The sequence below is a fragment of the Dipodomys merriami genome, unplaced genomic scaffold (genome assembly GCF_024711535.1).
Source record: "Dipodomys merriami isolate MVZ:Mamm:240054 unplaced genomic scaffold, mDipMer1.0.p SCAF_25, whole genome shotgun sequence".
NCBI classification, from domain to species: Eukaryota; Metazoa; Chordata; class Mammalia; order Rodentia; family Heteromyidae; genus Dipodomys; species Dipodomys merriami.
Window position 1 is genome coordinate 20,824,213 of NW_027203937.1, and position 17,029 is coordinate 20,841,241.

At 49.5% G+C, this 17,029-nt stretch overlaps 1 protein-coding gene across 2 annotated transcripts in view; it reads right to left on the minus strand.

The window, feature by feature from the left end:
- Positions 1-16,692, minus strand: part of Dchs1 (dachsous cadherin-related 1) — a 35,394-nt gene extending 18,702 nt beyond the window's left edge. Inside the window, exons 1-2 of one of the 2 annotated variants that reach the window (XM_070035214.1) lie at positions 16,675-16,692; positions 697-2,601 (exon numbers count right to left, since the gene is read on the minus strand). In XM_070035214.1, the coding sequence (XP_069891315.1) occupies positions 697-2,481 (1,785 nt within the window). In that variant the 5' untranslated portion in view covers positions 2,482-2,601; positions 16,675-16,692. Of the gene's footprint in view, positions 1-696; positions 2,602-15,842; positions 15,893-16,674 lie in introns of those variants that run through there. The other variant, XM_070035213.1, reaches the window with a different exon arrangement.
- Between the last annotated feature and the right edge of the window lie 337 nt (positions 16,693-17,029).

Here is a 17,029-nt window from a genome sequence, read left to right on the forward strand (position 1 = left end):
AGTGGTAGAGTACCTGTTTAGCAGGCAAAGGCCCTGAGTTCAAAACCCAGAACTGGCACAAAAAAATTCATACTGCTTTAATGTCCATCATGGAAGTCTTCTGATTGCAGTAAACTTGCTTTGCAAATGAATCTCCCATCTAGATTATAAACTACATGAGGTGAGGGCTGGGGTTTGATTAATTCATTTTGTATTTTGTATCCCTAATGTTGAAACACGGTAGGCAATACATATACAGTAACTTGATCAAATGTGAAGAAACAGTAACAGTTATGAACCCCCAGTAGACATTTTACCCCTTCTTCTCCAGGGTTACTAATAGTAAACTCTCCAGGAAACCACCTGGAGCGCTTCCCTCTTGCTTGAGGAACTGGTGAGGAGGGAAGAAATTTGGAAGCAATAACCCATTGGTCCTGGCCAAGAGGGAGAGTAAACACATGGGAGAGTGGGTGGTGGGAGCCAGACAGCAGCAAGCAAGCAACTCTCCAGAGTCTGGCCAGCAGACAAGGGGTCAGCCAGGCCCAGGCACTAGCCTTGGAATCTGAGCCAACAGGCAGCCTCTGAGGGGACACTGAGGAGTCTGGAAGCTTCCCTGCCTGCAGTCTTTTCTCCGCAGCTACATTGTGTGGTGCAGCCAAAGCATTTTTGCCAAAAGACACAGCCCTACCCATGGTACTGTATCCAGGGCCTACCCACCTGCAGGAAACAGGTTCCAGGCTGGGTCCCCTCAGGCAGTGAGGCATTGTAGAAAGTTCTCTGGAACTGGGGCTCATTATCATTCACATCTTGCAGGGCCACGCTAACTGTGGCAGAGGAGGCTAAAGGGGGAAGGCCCCCATCTGTGGCCACCACAATAAGCTGTGGCTGAGGTTCCAACTCATAGTCCAGTGAGGCAGCAGTGGTGACGATGCCTGAAGTTGGATCGATGGAGAACCAGTGAGTGTGGGTGCCAGGAGCCAAGCTATAGGTCACTTGACCGTTGGAACCTTGGTCAGGATCCTGGGCTGTCACCCGTACTACAAAGCTGCCAGGCAGCGCAACTTCAGGCAAGGCTTCGGGCCGGTAGAGCTGACGGTCGAAGGCAGGAGCGTTGTCATTGACATCTGTGACATGCAGCACAAAGGCAGCTTCAGCCCTCAGTGGGGGTGAGCCGGAGTCTGTGGCTGTAACCCGCAAGTTATAGGCATCTCTCTCCTCCCGGTCGAGTCGCCGAGCCACACATACCAGGTAGATGACGCTGTCTTGGGTGCTAAGGGCAAAGTGGCCTTCGCCACCTTCCAAGGACACATTTACATGAGCAAAGTCACCATCATCTGGGTCTGACACAGAGATGCGAGCAACCAGCTGTCCAGGTGGTGCAGCCTCAGACACTCGGGGAGAACCATCTGCACTCAGGAAGATGACAGTCATGGAGGGTTGATTGTCATTGGCATCTCGCACATGCACAGTCACAAAGGCTGAGCCCAGCTCTGGGTGAGCTCCACCATCCCGTGCCTGCACCACCAGTTCATGGACCCGCCGTTGCTCAAAGTCCAGTGGCCTCTCTAGTCGCAGTAACCCTGTGTGTGCATCAATGGAGAAAGGTCCATCACCCTCACTCTGCCTTCGGTTGATCTCGTAAGTCACAGCCCCATTGGCACCAGCATCAGCATCAGATGCAAACACCTGCAAGACAGGACTTCCTGGGGCCAGGCTCTCCGACACTACAGCATGGTAACGGCTCTGATTAAAAGATGGGGCATGGTCATTGATGTCCAGTAGTGTCACATCCAACAGGGCTTGGGCCCTCCGGGGAGGAGAGCCACCATCATAGGCCTCCAGCTGTAACATGTAGTGTGAGCGGTTCTCCCGGTCCAGCTCCCCAGCAACTACTAGCTCAGGTACACGGGCCCCATCAGGACCAGGACGTGTCTCCAACCGGAAGGTCTCTCCAGCCCCATCACCAGATAGCGAATAGCCCTGGGTTCCTAGGCGGCCAGCATCGGCATCACGAGCAGGCTCCAGTGGGTAGCGGGTGCCAAGAGCTGTATGTTCAGGTATCTGCAGGGCAGCTCGAGCCTGTGGGAAGGCAGGTGCGTGGTCATTGATGTCAGCCACTCGAACTGTGACTTCCACGGTGGCCCCATCTGGGGTGACTGCTGTGAAGCGGTAGCGGTCCCGACGCTCACGGTCTAATACACGGGCCGTACGGACAACCCCACTGTGTTCATCGATGGCCAGGTCTGTGCCTACACCGCTGCCCTCCTGGGCAGAGATGAAGTACATAGGAGGAGCTGCCATGCCTGCTGGAAGCCCTGCACTGATGTCCCCGATCAGTGTGCCTGCTGGCTGCTCCTCATCAATCTGCAGGTCCAGGCTTCCAGCCTGACCCCAGGCTCCTGGCAACCCGGCTCCCAGCAGCACCAGCAGTGGCAGCAGGAGGAGGGGCCTGGGGCTCTTCATGCCAGGGCTGGAGGGCCCGATGCCCAGCCCCTTCTGCATGACAAGAGCAGTCCAGCAGGAGCTGGGGCTCCAGCTCCAAGCCAGACTCTGGGCCCAGCTTGTTTTCAGTCTTTGGATGAGGACTTCCTTGGGCCCTCACTGCAGCTCAGGCTCCTTGACCTATGAGAAAAACAGAAGTAAAAAGGTCACCATTGGGAAAAGCTCTATAATCCAGAAGCACTGTGAAATAGGCTATACCTATACTCAGACATGTTCAGTCCTGGGGCCAAGTGCAATCTCTGTAATCCCAGCTACTTGAGAGGTGGAAATAGGAGAAGACATTTCTAGGTCTGCTGGGAGCCAAAATTAAAAGCAAAAGTTAATGAGACTGTCTTCAAAAACAAGCCAAGTGTGGTGAAGCACACAGATAACCTCAGCTCTGTAGAAGGCAGAGGCAGGATGATCTCAAGTCGAAATTTAGCCCTGAGCCAAAAGCAAGACTCTATCTGAAAAAATAACTCAAAAAGAAATACAGAAGGCTTGGTTCAAAGGGTAGAGCATTTGCCTAGCAATCCCAAGGTCCTAAGTTTAAATGCCAGTCTGCCAAGGGAGGATAAGATATGCTGAGCCCCCATCAAGGCCTGTGTGCTGCCACACATCCATCTCTATCTAGCCCTAGAAATCTGTGCTTTGGGATTCATCAGGGTCTTCCCATCAGTGTCTCCCTTGGCAAGTCCCAATGTCACACACTGAACCCTTTCAGTAGATAATTCTGCTTTCTGTTTTTCAGGTCAGATGCCCACAACTTCCTTTCTAACTCTAGACCAGTTTAGTCAGGCCCTGGTGGCTCACAACTGCAATCCTAGCTACTCAGGAGGCTAGATCTGAAGATTGCAGTTCAAAGCTAACCAGGGCATGAGGGTCTTATCTCCAGTTAACTACCTAAAGAGCTGAAAATGAAGCTGTAGCTCAAGTGGTAGAGTACCAGCCTTGAGCAAAAAAGCTCAGGGGAGGCTGGGAAGGTGGCTCCGTGGTAGAGTGCTTGCCTTGCATGCATGATACCCTGGGTTCGATTCCTCAGCACCACATAAACAGAAAAAGCCAGAAGTGGCATTGTGGCTCAAGTGGTAGAGAGCTAGCCTTGAGCTGAAGAACTGAGAGACAGTTCCCAGGCCCAGAGTTCAGGCCCGACAACCACCACCACCACCTCCAACAACAACAAAAAACTCAGGGACAGTGCCCAAGCCTTGAGTTCAAGCCCCAGAACCAGAAAACATACAAAAGATACGAATAGACTTTTTTTTTTCCGGTTGTGGGGCTTCCAGTTTTCCGGTGGTTTATTGGAGATGAGAATCTCACAGATTTCCCTGCCTGGGCTGGCTTTGAACCACGATCCTCAGATCTCAGCCTCCTGAGTAGCTAGGATTATAGGCATGAGCCCCCAGCGCTCAGCCCAGGCCTTTCTTATTTTCATCTCATTGAGGACTAATACCCGTTTACAGCCTCATTAATTAAATACTTGGTAACCATGTCTGAAATGTCCATTTTTCCTCTGCTAGAGCCTTCTATTAATATTCAAATATGCTAAAGTATCTCTTATTATATACTCCCCCACACACTTTACCCCTGCTCTCTTGTCTATTCAACAACAGATTAAGCACCAACTATATGGAGGTACCAGAAATATAACATGAAGAAGGAAACACTGCCTAGCCTCATGGATGTAACAGACAAGTTAACTGGACAAGTAGATACAAGTATGATAAGGGTTGTGACAAAGATGTACAGGAGAGCTTTTCTGAAGAAGTGACATTCAAATTGAGCGATAAATAATGACTAGATGTTTGCCAGGCAAAGATGCACAGACATTGGAAATGTAGGGAAGACTAACTCTGGAAGAGTGATAGAATTTGAAAGGGTCTAGAGACCATACTCAAAGAAGGCCTGAGAATGCTTGGGAGTGAGTTAGAAGCACTGCACATGAGATATAGTGCTGGAGACAGAGTACAAAACGAGACAGGGTCTCATAAGTATACTGAAGATTTGACATTACTCTAAGTGCAAATGGAAGCCATTGGAGCATCTGAAGAAGTGTCATGTTACGGCTTATATTTTGTAAGGACCATTGTCACTGGTAATAAGAAACAAGGGGGGCTGGGAAGGTGGTTCAGTGATAGAGCACTTGCCTTGCATGCATGAGGCCCTGGGTTCAATTCCTCAGCACCACATAAGAAAAAAGAAAAAAGCCAGAAGTGGTGCTGTGGCCCAGGTGGTTAGCCTTGAGCTGAAGAGCTGAGGGACAGTGCCCAGGCCCAGAGTTCAGGCCCCATGACCGGACCCAAAAAAAAAAGAAAAAAGAAAAAAAAGAAACAAGGGCTTATAGATGAAACAGTGAGGAAGCATTTGTGAGAGTCTAAGGAATGACATGGTTTAGAAGGGATGACTTGGATGTACATTAGCAATAAAAATAGGGGAGAGGTAGGTAAGTCTGCTGAGAGTTGAGGTTGATCCTATTCATTTAATCTGTCAGTGGAGAGACCAATTGTGGTTTAGGAGGAGAGAAGGTGAACAGACTGTAAGGTCAATGTATTTATCACACTTGCTCAAAATGATCTGTCTTGCTATTCAGACAATTAGTGTATTAAGGGATAAGACTGTACCTTATTCACCTTCATGTGTAGTATGGGGTTTGGTGCATGATCAATAAATTTTCAGAATGAAATAATACATTAGTAGTGTGAGATAAAAGCTCAAAGGAATGATCAGCTTTAAAAAGGATTCAGGCCCAGGCAGATGTCCTCTATGAAGGCAGCCCCTTCTCTCAAGCCATAGACCTCCATGACTTTCCCCATTACTCAATCTGGGTCCCCATCATTGCAAAATATCCCAGGGGCACTCTTATTGTGGGCACATAAAGACTCACAACGACAAAGATACTCCTACACACAGCCTGGCACATTTGAGCCTCACACAGACATTTTCAGTCAGATTCACATGCAGGTAGGCACACTCAACACACATTCATACACACACATAGAATGAGAGAGGAAAGATAGCGCATATAAAAATCAGTGCACACACACACAAACACCTTTCCTTACTTGCACTATTTTCACAGATGGCATATTCATTCACACAAAACCCCCACATACACACACACACACACACACACACACACACACACACACACACAATTCCTCATGGAAAGATACACACCCTTTGACACCACACTTCACACACATCCACAGGCACAGGTCCCTCCCACATCCTCCCACACCCAGAGAAGCCGCCGCTGCTACGTAAGTGGACAGGGCAGGCACGCGCTCACACACTTGCAGACCCACCCACACGCAGGCGTGCTCTCACACATGCTGCCGGGGCACTCGTGGTCAGCCCTGCGGCTGCAGCTGTGACCTCCGGGTCCCTAGGGCCTCTGTCTGGACTATGCCTCATCACTTCCTGCTCTGCGGCTTCCAGCTCCAAACTCGAACTCCAGACTCTCTCCAGAGACTGTCTCATCTCCTCTCCAGCCTCTTCTCAGGACCATCTCTCCCATCTGTTTGGTGTTTCTAACTGCCTCTTCCCTAAGATTTGCTCTCCCCCCGCCCCAAGTTCTTCTCTTTTTCCATCCAGCGCTGTCTCATCCCAGCCCTGTTCAGGTCATCTCTTTTCCCAATCTGTTTGCCTCCTACCCAGCTCCCAGCTTTGTCACATCTCTTCTCCCAACTAGTTCTGCCTTTGCTACATGTCCTTGCTCTGTCCTCAGCCCTGTTACTTGGTCCTCTGATTTCAGCCTGCTCTTCCCCCCATATCCCCACATCTGGGCCTCTGGAACCACAGCTGGTTCTCATTAGGAGGGGGAGGGGCAAAACTGTTCATTGGGGCCTGAAACGTGATGTCAATTCCCCACTCTTTCGTTTGCACAGTCCCCCCCACCCCCTTTCCAGGTCCCAGCCTGTGTGTCTATGGTACCTGGGAACAGTGGGACACACAGGAGAGGTGGGCTGTGGAGAGGCACAGAGGGACCACAAGGGAAACGGGGTGCTCTCTGGGAGGAAGTATAGGAGTAGCCCGAGGTACAGAAGGGGAAGCAGGCTAGGGGAGCTGGCACCGCCTAGGCCTCCTCCCTCAACTTCCTGTCCCAGGGCCAGTGAGGGGCAGGACCAGAAAGACAACAAGGCTGAGGAGGGGGGCTACAAAAGGCACATGGGCTGGAAGAGGAGGAGGAGGCTAGCCTGAGTGAGTGAAGGGAAGCAAAGATACAGTGTTAGATAGGCATTTAAAGAAAAAGAGGAAGAGAAGCGAGAGTTTTGGTAGGAGGATGGCAAGGAGCAAAACTAAAGGAGAGTGAATATGTAAAGCAGAGGAAAGAGTGAGTGGAGACACAACAGCCAGACCCAGGGAAGTTGGGAGGAGGAGCAGGAGCCCAGAGCTAGAGGATGGGGAGGGGAGAGAAAAGGAGGTGGGAGGAACAGAAGGTTGAAGAGCTAGCTTTCTTGGCTATCCCTGGGACAACCCCATGGGACAGTAGCCAGGGAAGTGCCAGGGCCTGGCTCTGTCTCTCCCAAGGATGCATTCCCAGGAGGCACTCCAGGAAGGGGTTGAGGACAGATGTGAGGGGGGTGGGGGGGTGGGGAAGGCTCTATTTTCTGAGTTTTATGGTGTACTGGGCCCTCTGCCAGGCAATTCACAGACAGTATCTCATTTAATCATCATAACAACCCTGTGAGGAAGGAATCCGGGCTTCCATTTTCCAGTGAGGAAATTGAGGCTCAGAGTGAAACAATTTTCCTGAGTTAAAGCAGCCTTAATTTGATCTTAGGACTATGCACTCTGTGCTGCCTGAGGTTTAGAGAAAAAAAAAAAAGCGGAAGATGGAGAGGAAGAAATTGCAGGAAAGCTGGGGGGGAGATGGAAAGCAGGATGGAGGCCCAACGAAGGGTGAGAACCTGCAGGAAGACGGCGACCAGGTGTTAGTCATCTGTAAGAGTCCAGCTGAGCAGCAGGGAGACGGAGAAGACATTAAATACAAAAGATGGGAGGAGGTGAAGTGGACAAGATTTGGCCACGGACTCTACAGGAAGTGTGAAAGAGTAGAAGAACTCTGGACTCTAGACCATCTCCAACAATTCTGGACTAGAAATCACAGCAGTGTCATCAGGAAAGTGCAAAGGAGAAGCCATTTGGGGGGGTTCCCATTGGGATCCCTACATGGAGATGTCACAGGCATAGATGGAGCTTAGGAAAGAGGAATGGTCTGGATATATGGATTTGGACCAAGTACAAACAAGGTAACTGGAAGCCACAGGATTGGAAAGTGAGAGGACAGTGTAGGTAAGCATGCTGGGAACAGTGATGTAAAAAGGGGAATCTGAGGAGAACTTTATTCTTCTCAGAGGTGACTTCACAGAAGTGAAAACACTTTTAGAAAGGGGAAACAACTGATATTTTTTTCAGTGCTGCTGACAGTTCACAGAAGACAGAGGCTGAGAAGTGGACATTGAATTCAGCATCAAGAAGGTCACTGGTCATGGGGGAGAAATTCATGTCAGGAGACTAGCTTCTCCAGTGGAGAATGAGGGAGAAATGTAGTGACTCATAACTACACATAGGCTAGATTTGATCCAGCATAAATTCACCCATCAATACGTGGTTGCTGTATTGCCGACAGTAACAATAAGTCACAATATGTCACAGGAAGGCAGGAGAGGAAAGTGCTTAGGACAGGGACTCCTGGGCCAAACCACCTGGGTTTGATTCATAACTGTGTGACCTTGGACAAGCCACTTAATTTTCTCAGTGCTTCAATTTTCTTATTTATAAAACAGGCATGATATTAATACCCACTCTGCTATATTCAGCAGTATCTGGAACAGTATCTGGAATTTAGTAAACTTTATAAGTATGCAAGCATGGGCTATTATTATTACAGCAGCTAAGAAGAGACACTCTGCTGTCAGACTACAGTTCAAACTCTGATTTGGCCACTTACAACACTATTCTAGGAAAGTTATTCAACCTTTCTAGGCTATCATTTCTTCTTCTGTAACATTCAGATTAAAGTTCCTATACACTAAATGGTTGGTAGGAGAGTGAAATGCAATAATGTTATAAACTACTTAGCACATGTCTGGCATGGACAGAAGGATCAATAAATGTTAGCTGCTACTATTGTATGACACATACAACATCCTGGAGAAAGTGCTTTTCTACAGATGAGGAATCTGAGGCCCAGAGAAGGGATCAGAGAGACTGAATAAAGCTCTGATAGACTCCAAAGCTAGTGCTTTCTGTCAGGACATATTATTTGACTGGTAGAGGAAGAACTTGGTATGCCCAGATAAAGGGTCATCTAGCTGGCCAGGCAACAGAACAGGACAATGACCAAAGTCACAATTAAGGGAAAAAAAATATCTGGCAGTGTGTACAGGATGGGTTGGAGTCATGTCAATCCATGCATAAGGACAGGTGAGCATGTGATTATAAACGGGAAAGATAATGCTAGAAACTTCAAGAATCCAAGGGGGTAGAAAGAGGAAGAAAGGAAAGAACTCAGGGTACGCATGTGAAGTGATTCATGGATAGATGTATTCAATCACTACATTCAACACTAGAAATAGGACAGTGACTCAGACGAATTGAGTTCAGCGGCAGGAAGATTTGACAGAGATAAGGAGTACATGGTAAGGGACTAGTGTGAGGAAAGGGTGGTAGGCAGCAGAAGAGTAGCCCCAGTGCCGGACCCAGACAAGCAGAGTTCAGGCTGCAGAGGAGGCCAGTGACGCCAGAGCTGACAAGAAAGTTGGAGACCTAGCAACACAAAGATATCAAGGAGTAACAAGTTAGGAGAAGAGGTAGATTGCAGAGCAGGAGAACACGGAACAAGAATGAAGATGTTAGAGGGAAAATTAACTCACAAGATACCAAGTTCAAGCCCTTAGAGTCACACACACACACACACACACACACACAGAGTAAAGTTAACTAAGTTAATCCCTGAACACTTAATAATTTTCTTTCTGAATTCCCCCAAATAGCCTTACTCCCTCCTCCCTTCCTTTCTTCCTTTCCTCCCTCCTTTCGTGCTGGCACTGGGTCCACATTCTCATCTGGCTTGCTTGCTCATGGCTGGCACTGCACTACTTGAGCCATGCGTTTAGTACAGTATTTCACTGATTAATTGGAAGTAAGACTTCCAGGGACTTTTCTGCCTAGGCTTGCATCCATCCACTGATCTCATTAACTAGGATCATAGGCATGAGCCACTGGTGTTGAGCAAAATAGCTTTGTTAAGGAGACACTGTTACCCCTATTTTCACTTGAGGAAAAGAAGCACAGGTTACAGATGATGTGTAGTTAAGAAGTGTGAAGTATAGCTGTAGCGACCTCTTCTCTTTTTCTTCCCTTTCCTCCTCCTTTTTTTTTCCTTTCTCACCAGTCAAATGGGAGCCCGTTTCTAGGTTCTAAGAGATAATGAGCTTCTACCATGCAGCAGCTTAGAAAGAGAAATACAAACAAGTGCAGTCCCGTGGTGGGCAGAGAGGGATGTCTTGACTCAGGTTTGTAGGCTTTACATTGAACTACCCAGATGAGGTATCCTCTTACCAGCCACGGTACTTGAGAAATGCCCTGGACTGGACAGTAGAGCAGAAGGAAGAGGAGGCAGCAGAAAGCTGTTAAGGATCTGGGATCCAACAGCATGAACAAGTACCAGAGAGGAAAGAGCCCAAGCTTGCTTTTGTTAGCACTGACAGACAAAAGAAGCAAGAGAGAACACAAGAATCAGAGAACTAACACGGCAAGTAACAGGAGCCAGATGGTCAGAAGCTGGACTCAGGGTGAATGGATGGGACACTAGAAAAAGGAACAACCTAGAGCCCCTCAGAGAAGAGGGCCAGTAGAGGAAGGAGATGGTAAAGCATTTAGGTAGCCTAATGATATATCACACCTTTGGTTTCTTCTGTTTCTTCTGACAATTCTAACAGATACCTGGCTCACTGAACATGGGTCTGCAAAATTCTAGTGCTTCTTAAACACATGCTTCCTGAATGAATGCAAAATAGATGGGCGAGGAAGAAGATCTAGGAAAAGAACAACTCAAGGAAGAAGGAGAAAGGAGCGAAAAGCATGCGATGAGGAAGGATAAGCTATGTGGGCAGAGGAGTGTAAATGTCTTAGGGGGTGAGTGGGTTGTTTGAAAGTTCCTCAATTACATGGGCAGCTGAGAAGGGTCTTCTGAAGGATGAATGAGAGCGAGGGATCTGCTCATGTATTCAATTATCGTTCTTTGCCAAGCACACATGTGGGACCCTGGAGTCACAAAGATGAATAATAGGCAACCTTGCCATCAAGAGCATCCCACATTTATTGAGGAGACAGAAAGGGGAGGAGGCAATGACCGTAGTGAAGCAAAAAGGGCTAGTAGAGTCACAGAAGGCAGAGTTTGTGGCTGGATCTGAGAAGGAAATGGCTGGGAGAGAAGAAAGTGAAAGATCTTTCAAGCAGACAAGCAGGTCTATGCAAAGGGCCAAGGAACATGGAAAAATGCACCATCTTTGGGGAACTACAAGAAATTCAATACAGCTACAACTCAAAGTGTGGAGGAGCTGGGGAAACAGGACAGGCAATGAGGCTGGGGAATCTAGGGAAGTCAGATAATGCTCTTACAAGCTTCATTAAAAAGTGGAGATTTTTGTCAGGTGCCCATGGCTCATTTCTAGCTACTCAGGAGGCAGAGGACAGGAGGATTGTAGGCTCAAGTCAATCTGCACTAAAAAAAAGTTTGTGAAACCTTTATTTCAATATAAATAAGGCACACATCTGTCATCCCTGCTAAGGTGGGAAGCAGAAGTAGAAGTATCACAAGCAGATGACATGACTCAAGCAGTAGAGTGCCTACCGAATAAGCTCAAAACCCTTGAGCTCAAATCCCAGTAGCACACACATCACCCTCAAAAAATAGAAATTTCACTCAAAGGAAATGGAAAACACTAAAGAACATAATATGGACAGATTTCCACTTTATGAAATTCTCTCTTGCTGCATCAAGAAGCAAGGACTGGAAGAGTAAAAATAAGAAGTTGTGGCTCAAGATGGTAGAGCACTAGCCTTGAACAAAAATAGAGGTGGTGGTGTCTCATGCCTGTAATCCTAACTGCCTCAGGAAGCTGAGATCTGAGGACGACAGTTTGAAACCAGCCTGGGCAGGAAAGTCCCTAAGACTCTTACCTCCAATTAAGCACCAAAAATCCTGAATGGAGATGTGGCTAGCCTTGGGCAAAAAAGCTCAGGGACAACATCTAAGCCCTAAGTGAAAGTCCCAGGAGGGGGGGTGGGATAAGGGGAAGGAGTGAGTGAGGGGTGGGGGAGAGAGAAAGGGAGGGAGGGAGGTATTGCAAACATTCAAATGAAAAGATGGTGAGGTAAGGGCAACCACAGAGATGAGAACAGAGGATGAAACCTTGGATTGCTGGAGAGGGTAAACTAAACAGATTCCAAGGACCTTCCCCAATAGGGGACATGTGGGTTTCTAACTTGCAAAACAAATGGGGGCAGTCATTTGGGGAAGAAATAACTGAGTTCAGGTTTGCACATGGTAAGGCATCTGTCAGCTGCTCTTTGGTAAAGATCAAATATTCAGTAGGTATGCAGGACTATAGCTCAGAAGAGAGCCAAAGTTGGTAATCCTCAGTCTGAAGATGACCCTGGAAATGGAGGAGATGGATTACCAGCAGTGTGTACCTAGAAGGAGAAGAAGGTCTAAACCCAAACCATAGGATGACATTTAGGGGCCATGCAAAGGATCCATTGAAGGCAAACTGAGACAGAATAGCCAGGAGGAGTTCTGTGAGTCCTTTCACACTGAAGTTTTCTGATCATTTGCTTGTCTTCCCCTATTAAACTGTCAACTTCTGGAGGGTAGAATAGTGACTTGCAGCTCTAGGTTTCCATGGCTTTGCAGTGTAGCTGCCACAGTGGTGCTCATTATGTGTTAATTGAATACAACAATGGCTCAGAAGCCCAAACCAAGAACAAATTCGAAGAAAAATGAAAGCTCAATCATGTCAATTCCTGCTAAGAAGTCTAGCATCGAGGGCCTTTTGATTTTTTGACAACCCTTTTGGTTTGTCAGGAGAGAGGTCACTTTTTCTCAGAGAGAACAGTTAAACTGGAGGGGGAGAAGTAAATGGGAAGAGAAGCAGGAATGGAAAATGTGGTAGAGAAGAAAGCCTTCTAGTGAAAAGAATGTAGAGAGTTAAGGAAGGCTAGGAGACTGGAGGATCTCCCGAGAGGAATGGGAGGGAGTGTAAAAGGAGGCATGGGAAAGACAAAGAATAATCAGTCCAGAGACATCCCTCAAGGAAGAGGGAGGGGATGGGATCCACAGCACAGGTGGAAGATTGGCCTTAAATAGAAGAAGTGTCTATTCATTACTATGGGAAAGAAAGCTGAAAGACTGAAGAAGATACAGATAGGATTTGAGTGAGAAGACAGAAAGTAGAGGGCATTCAAACTGGATAATCTCAACTTATTTAAAATGTAAGTAGACCTAGTTTTCTATTCTTAATTCCTCCCTTTCCTCCAATACCTACATCCATTTTTGTCAGGCTAAGGAACTCCATTCTTCAAAGTTCTCCAGTATTCACTTTCTCCTTTCTCCTCCTTTCAGTTGCAGGCCAGGCTTACCCCTTCCTCAGTTCCTACAGCCACTCATGGTCTGCTTCCTGCTTTGGCTCCTCCTTCAATTTTCATAAGCCTATTAGAGTGGCATTTCGAAAATGAAGCTTGTTATATCACTCCACAGCTTTGAATGCTTTGATAACTTTCCATTATTCTTGCTGAAATGAACTTTCATATGGCCTGAGAGATGCTGCATGACCTAAATTTCTTTCTGCCTCCCCTGTGCCTCCCCTCTATCTCCTCATCTCATGTTGTAAATACCACACTTGCTGAACCACTCTGTCCCTCCAACACGTGACACTTCATTGCACACAGGCTTTATGTGCAGCTTGGACTATCCTCCACTTATTCCACCTCTCTTTCATTTGGTTGTCTCCCTGTGTATCCAAAAAGTTTAAGGTTAAACGCCATGTTCTCCAGAAAGCCTCTTTTGATCTTCCTGCTCTGGCTTATGTTTCCCTGCTGTGTGTTACCATGTTATGACTCACCCCACAGCATGTAAACTCCATGAGGGCAAGGACCATGTTCTATTTTGTTTATTCTTAAAATGCCCACTCCTCAATACCTAGCAGAATAGGTGTTGCGTTGTTTACTGAATAAATAAACCAGTGGATTAATCAAGCAACTGAAAACAATGGGATGAGAGATGTAGGATAGAGTGTGAAGAAAATAGAAAAACTCATCTATGTTTTTATTTATGGAAGAATGAGTCGAGGAGGCAATTTAGTTAAGCAATAGTTTATAGAGGTGTCACTTAGTGTGGTGGAGAAACTCTAGGTAGAGTTGGGAAGGCTCAAGGACAATGACACAGTAACCAAAGAGTGGATAAAGAGATGGCTTTTACCCTATGAGCTAAAAGGGAAAGTACACAATCAGGAAGGAGTGGATTAGAAGAAAAGAAAAAAAGTCAAGGGCAAAAGGTCATTAGTTTAAAGAATGAAAGCTGGAAAGACATTAGGAACTCTGGGCAGAAAACAGAACACAGCGTCTAGAATTTCAGAGATCACATAGTTCTATGGAGTGCTCCTGGGAGGAAAGAAGGCAACTGGGACTTGGACAAACTGTGAGGCTGGCATCAGAGAGATACTTAGACCAGGACAAAGCAGGATACAAGATGAGAGGAATCCAGGTTCCAAAGTGTTCAGGAAAGAGGGTGGAGCTTGGAGGCATATGAATGGGAAGTAATGGGGTGAGCATTTTGCAGTTTACTTCACAGCTGGGATAACTCTCCCTTTAGTATCATCCATGATCCTCTCCTATGGGTTGTACAAATGACTGGGTGGAGGGCTGGGGATGGAGCACAGCGATGGAGAACTTGCCTACCATTCTCAAAGTCTTGAGTTCAATCCCCAGCAACACACACACACACACACACACACACACACACACACACAACTGTTTATGGTAGCAAAGTCTTGGGTTCAATCCCAACACACACACACATGCACACACACAGCCCTTCTGGGACACCTGCTGTGTATGAAGTACATTTACCTGAGAAGTAGATATACCTGTGCAACATGCAGCCTGCCACAGTATATCCTATAGATGTCGACAGTATGTCCTATAGACGTATATTGTCTCTTGAGAGGTGTTGGCATTAACAGTGCCTCCCATGGGATGTGTTGGCTGTGATGATGATCCTTCAGGAATTTGTCAGTCACATTTCTGCTTGTGGGTGTATGCTGTCCCAAGAGCATCTTGCATAGGTATATGTTGGCTTGACAGATGTCTACTGTGGATGTGTGTAGTTTCTGATAGTGCCCCTTAGGCATGTATGGGTGGCTGTGAGAGTATCTCTTGAGAACGTATATTGCCTGGGACTGTGTCCCCTGTGGGTCGAGTAGGGCTATGATTGTGTCCCCTGTGGTTATTTGAAGAGTTGACATAAGCGACAATATTTTTCTGGCCTATGACCTTGTGGCTGCCGGCCCAGCCCATGCCACACTGAGTTCATTGTGTTTCTACACCTCCCTCTCCCTACCCCCTCCATGTGGGACCCAGGCCTGCAGTGACCCCCTTCTGTCCCATGCACAGGATTCTGACCCAAGCATCTTGGACATGAAACTCCCAGTTGCTCTGGCAACCTGGTTCCACTTGAGAACACCAGTTTGGGTGACCCACCTCCACTTCAGGCTCGTGTTGTCTCTCTCCTGTTTCTCCTTATCCCTACCCCCCCCACGCCTCTCCCCCCCCCCCCAGTTTCTTTGTCTCAGTTTGTCTCTGTCACACACCCATCCCCACATTCTGACACATGGCTCCCACAAAGCCAGGGCCAAACACACACGCACACCAACACACTCACCCTTCCAGGAGCTCGCTCGCTACGGGGGTCGCACGCACACTCACCCACACCCCCCTTGGAGTGACACGCACGGGCACACGCGGCCAGACACACGCGGACACACAACCTCTCTCGGGAACACGCACTGACTGACTCACACTCAGACGATGCACTCGCACACAACAGCCCTGCGGTCACCCGCAGCCCGGGCACACGCACCCGCAGCCACACACACACACCCCGGGACTCGATGACACACGCACACAAAGACCCCCAGGCCCTGCCCCCACGTTCATGTTCACGCTCGCCCTCGTCCCGCAGGCCCAGGTCCCCCCCCTCCCCCATTGTCTCCGGCTCAGAACAAAGCCCCCGGCTCCGCCGCCGCCGCAGCCCGGGGAGGACGGCGGACCCGGCGGGCGGGCGCGGCAGGACGGGCCGGGAGGCTGCGGGCACTGACCTCCGCCGGCCGGCCGGCGCGGGCTGCCTCCACCCGGGGCTGGGACGCCGTCCGGCTGCGGTCAGCCCCCCGGGCAGCGCCCGCCCTCGCAGGGCCCGGGGCCGCGCATCGTCCGCCGTCGCTGTCTCGGGGCTCGCGATCCCGTTCCGGGCAGTCGGCCGTCGGTCTGCGCGCGCGCCCTTGGCCGTCGATCGGTCCGTCCGTCCGTCCGCCGCCGCCGCAGGGGCGCCGCCTCCTCCACAGCCGCCCCGCGGAGGATGCGAGACTCGCCGCCGCGGCCCCGCGCCCCCTCCCCTCCGCCCCCCCGCCGCCCCCCCTCCGCTCCCCCGCCGCTCCCCTCCGCTCCTCCGCCCTCCGCGCGCGGTAACCCGAGCCCCCGCCCCTGCGCCCGCCGAGCCCCCGCCCCCACCCCACCGCGGCTCCCCCACCGCCCTCCTGCCCGCCCGCCCTCCCTCCGCCCCTGGACTTCCCGGCCCCGTCCTCGGGCTCCGGATCCGGCCCCAGCCGCGCCGGGCCCTCGCCCCGGCTCCCCGGCCTCCTCCCGTCACTTCTCCCGGTCCTCCCCGCCCGTCCCGTCCTCTACATCCTCTCGGCCCCCGTCTCCATTTCCTGCGGCGCACCTCCTTCTCCGCTTCCAGTCCAGAGTCCCCACGGCCCTTTCTTCTTCTCCCTCGCGGTCCCGTTCCCCCACGCGCCCCCTCTTCCTGCCCGCCTGCACCTCCATTCTCCCCCTCCCCGTGCCCAGCTGCGCACCTCTGCGCCCCACCCGCCTCTCCATCCTTCCCAGTCCTCCCTCTCTCTCCTCTCCACTTCTTCCCAGACATTCTCCTACCCTGTCTCCGTGTCTCCTGGCCTCCTTCTCCCCATCCTTTCTTCCATCTCTCTTCCCATTGCTTTTTCCTCTCGCACCTTTCCCTTCTCTTTTCTCTTACTGCCCTCATCCCCCCTCCTCCCCCAGTCGATCCCTTTTCCCTCTTCCATTCTTCGGGGTTTTTTCCCCCCTTATTTCCTGCTTTATACCAAATTTGAGGCTAAAGATTGGGAGGTTATTGGACCAAAGAGCTTAGGGAACAACGGTCTTATTCAGAGTACACTCCCCAGAAAAATACTTTGAGAAGGCAGTTGGACAGGGATGTAAGAAGGGTCTTGAGGGACCAGATTGGAAATGGAAAACAGGGAGCAGTCAA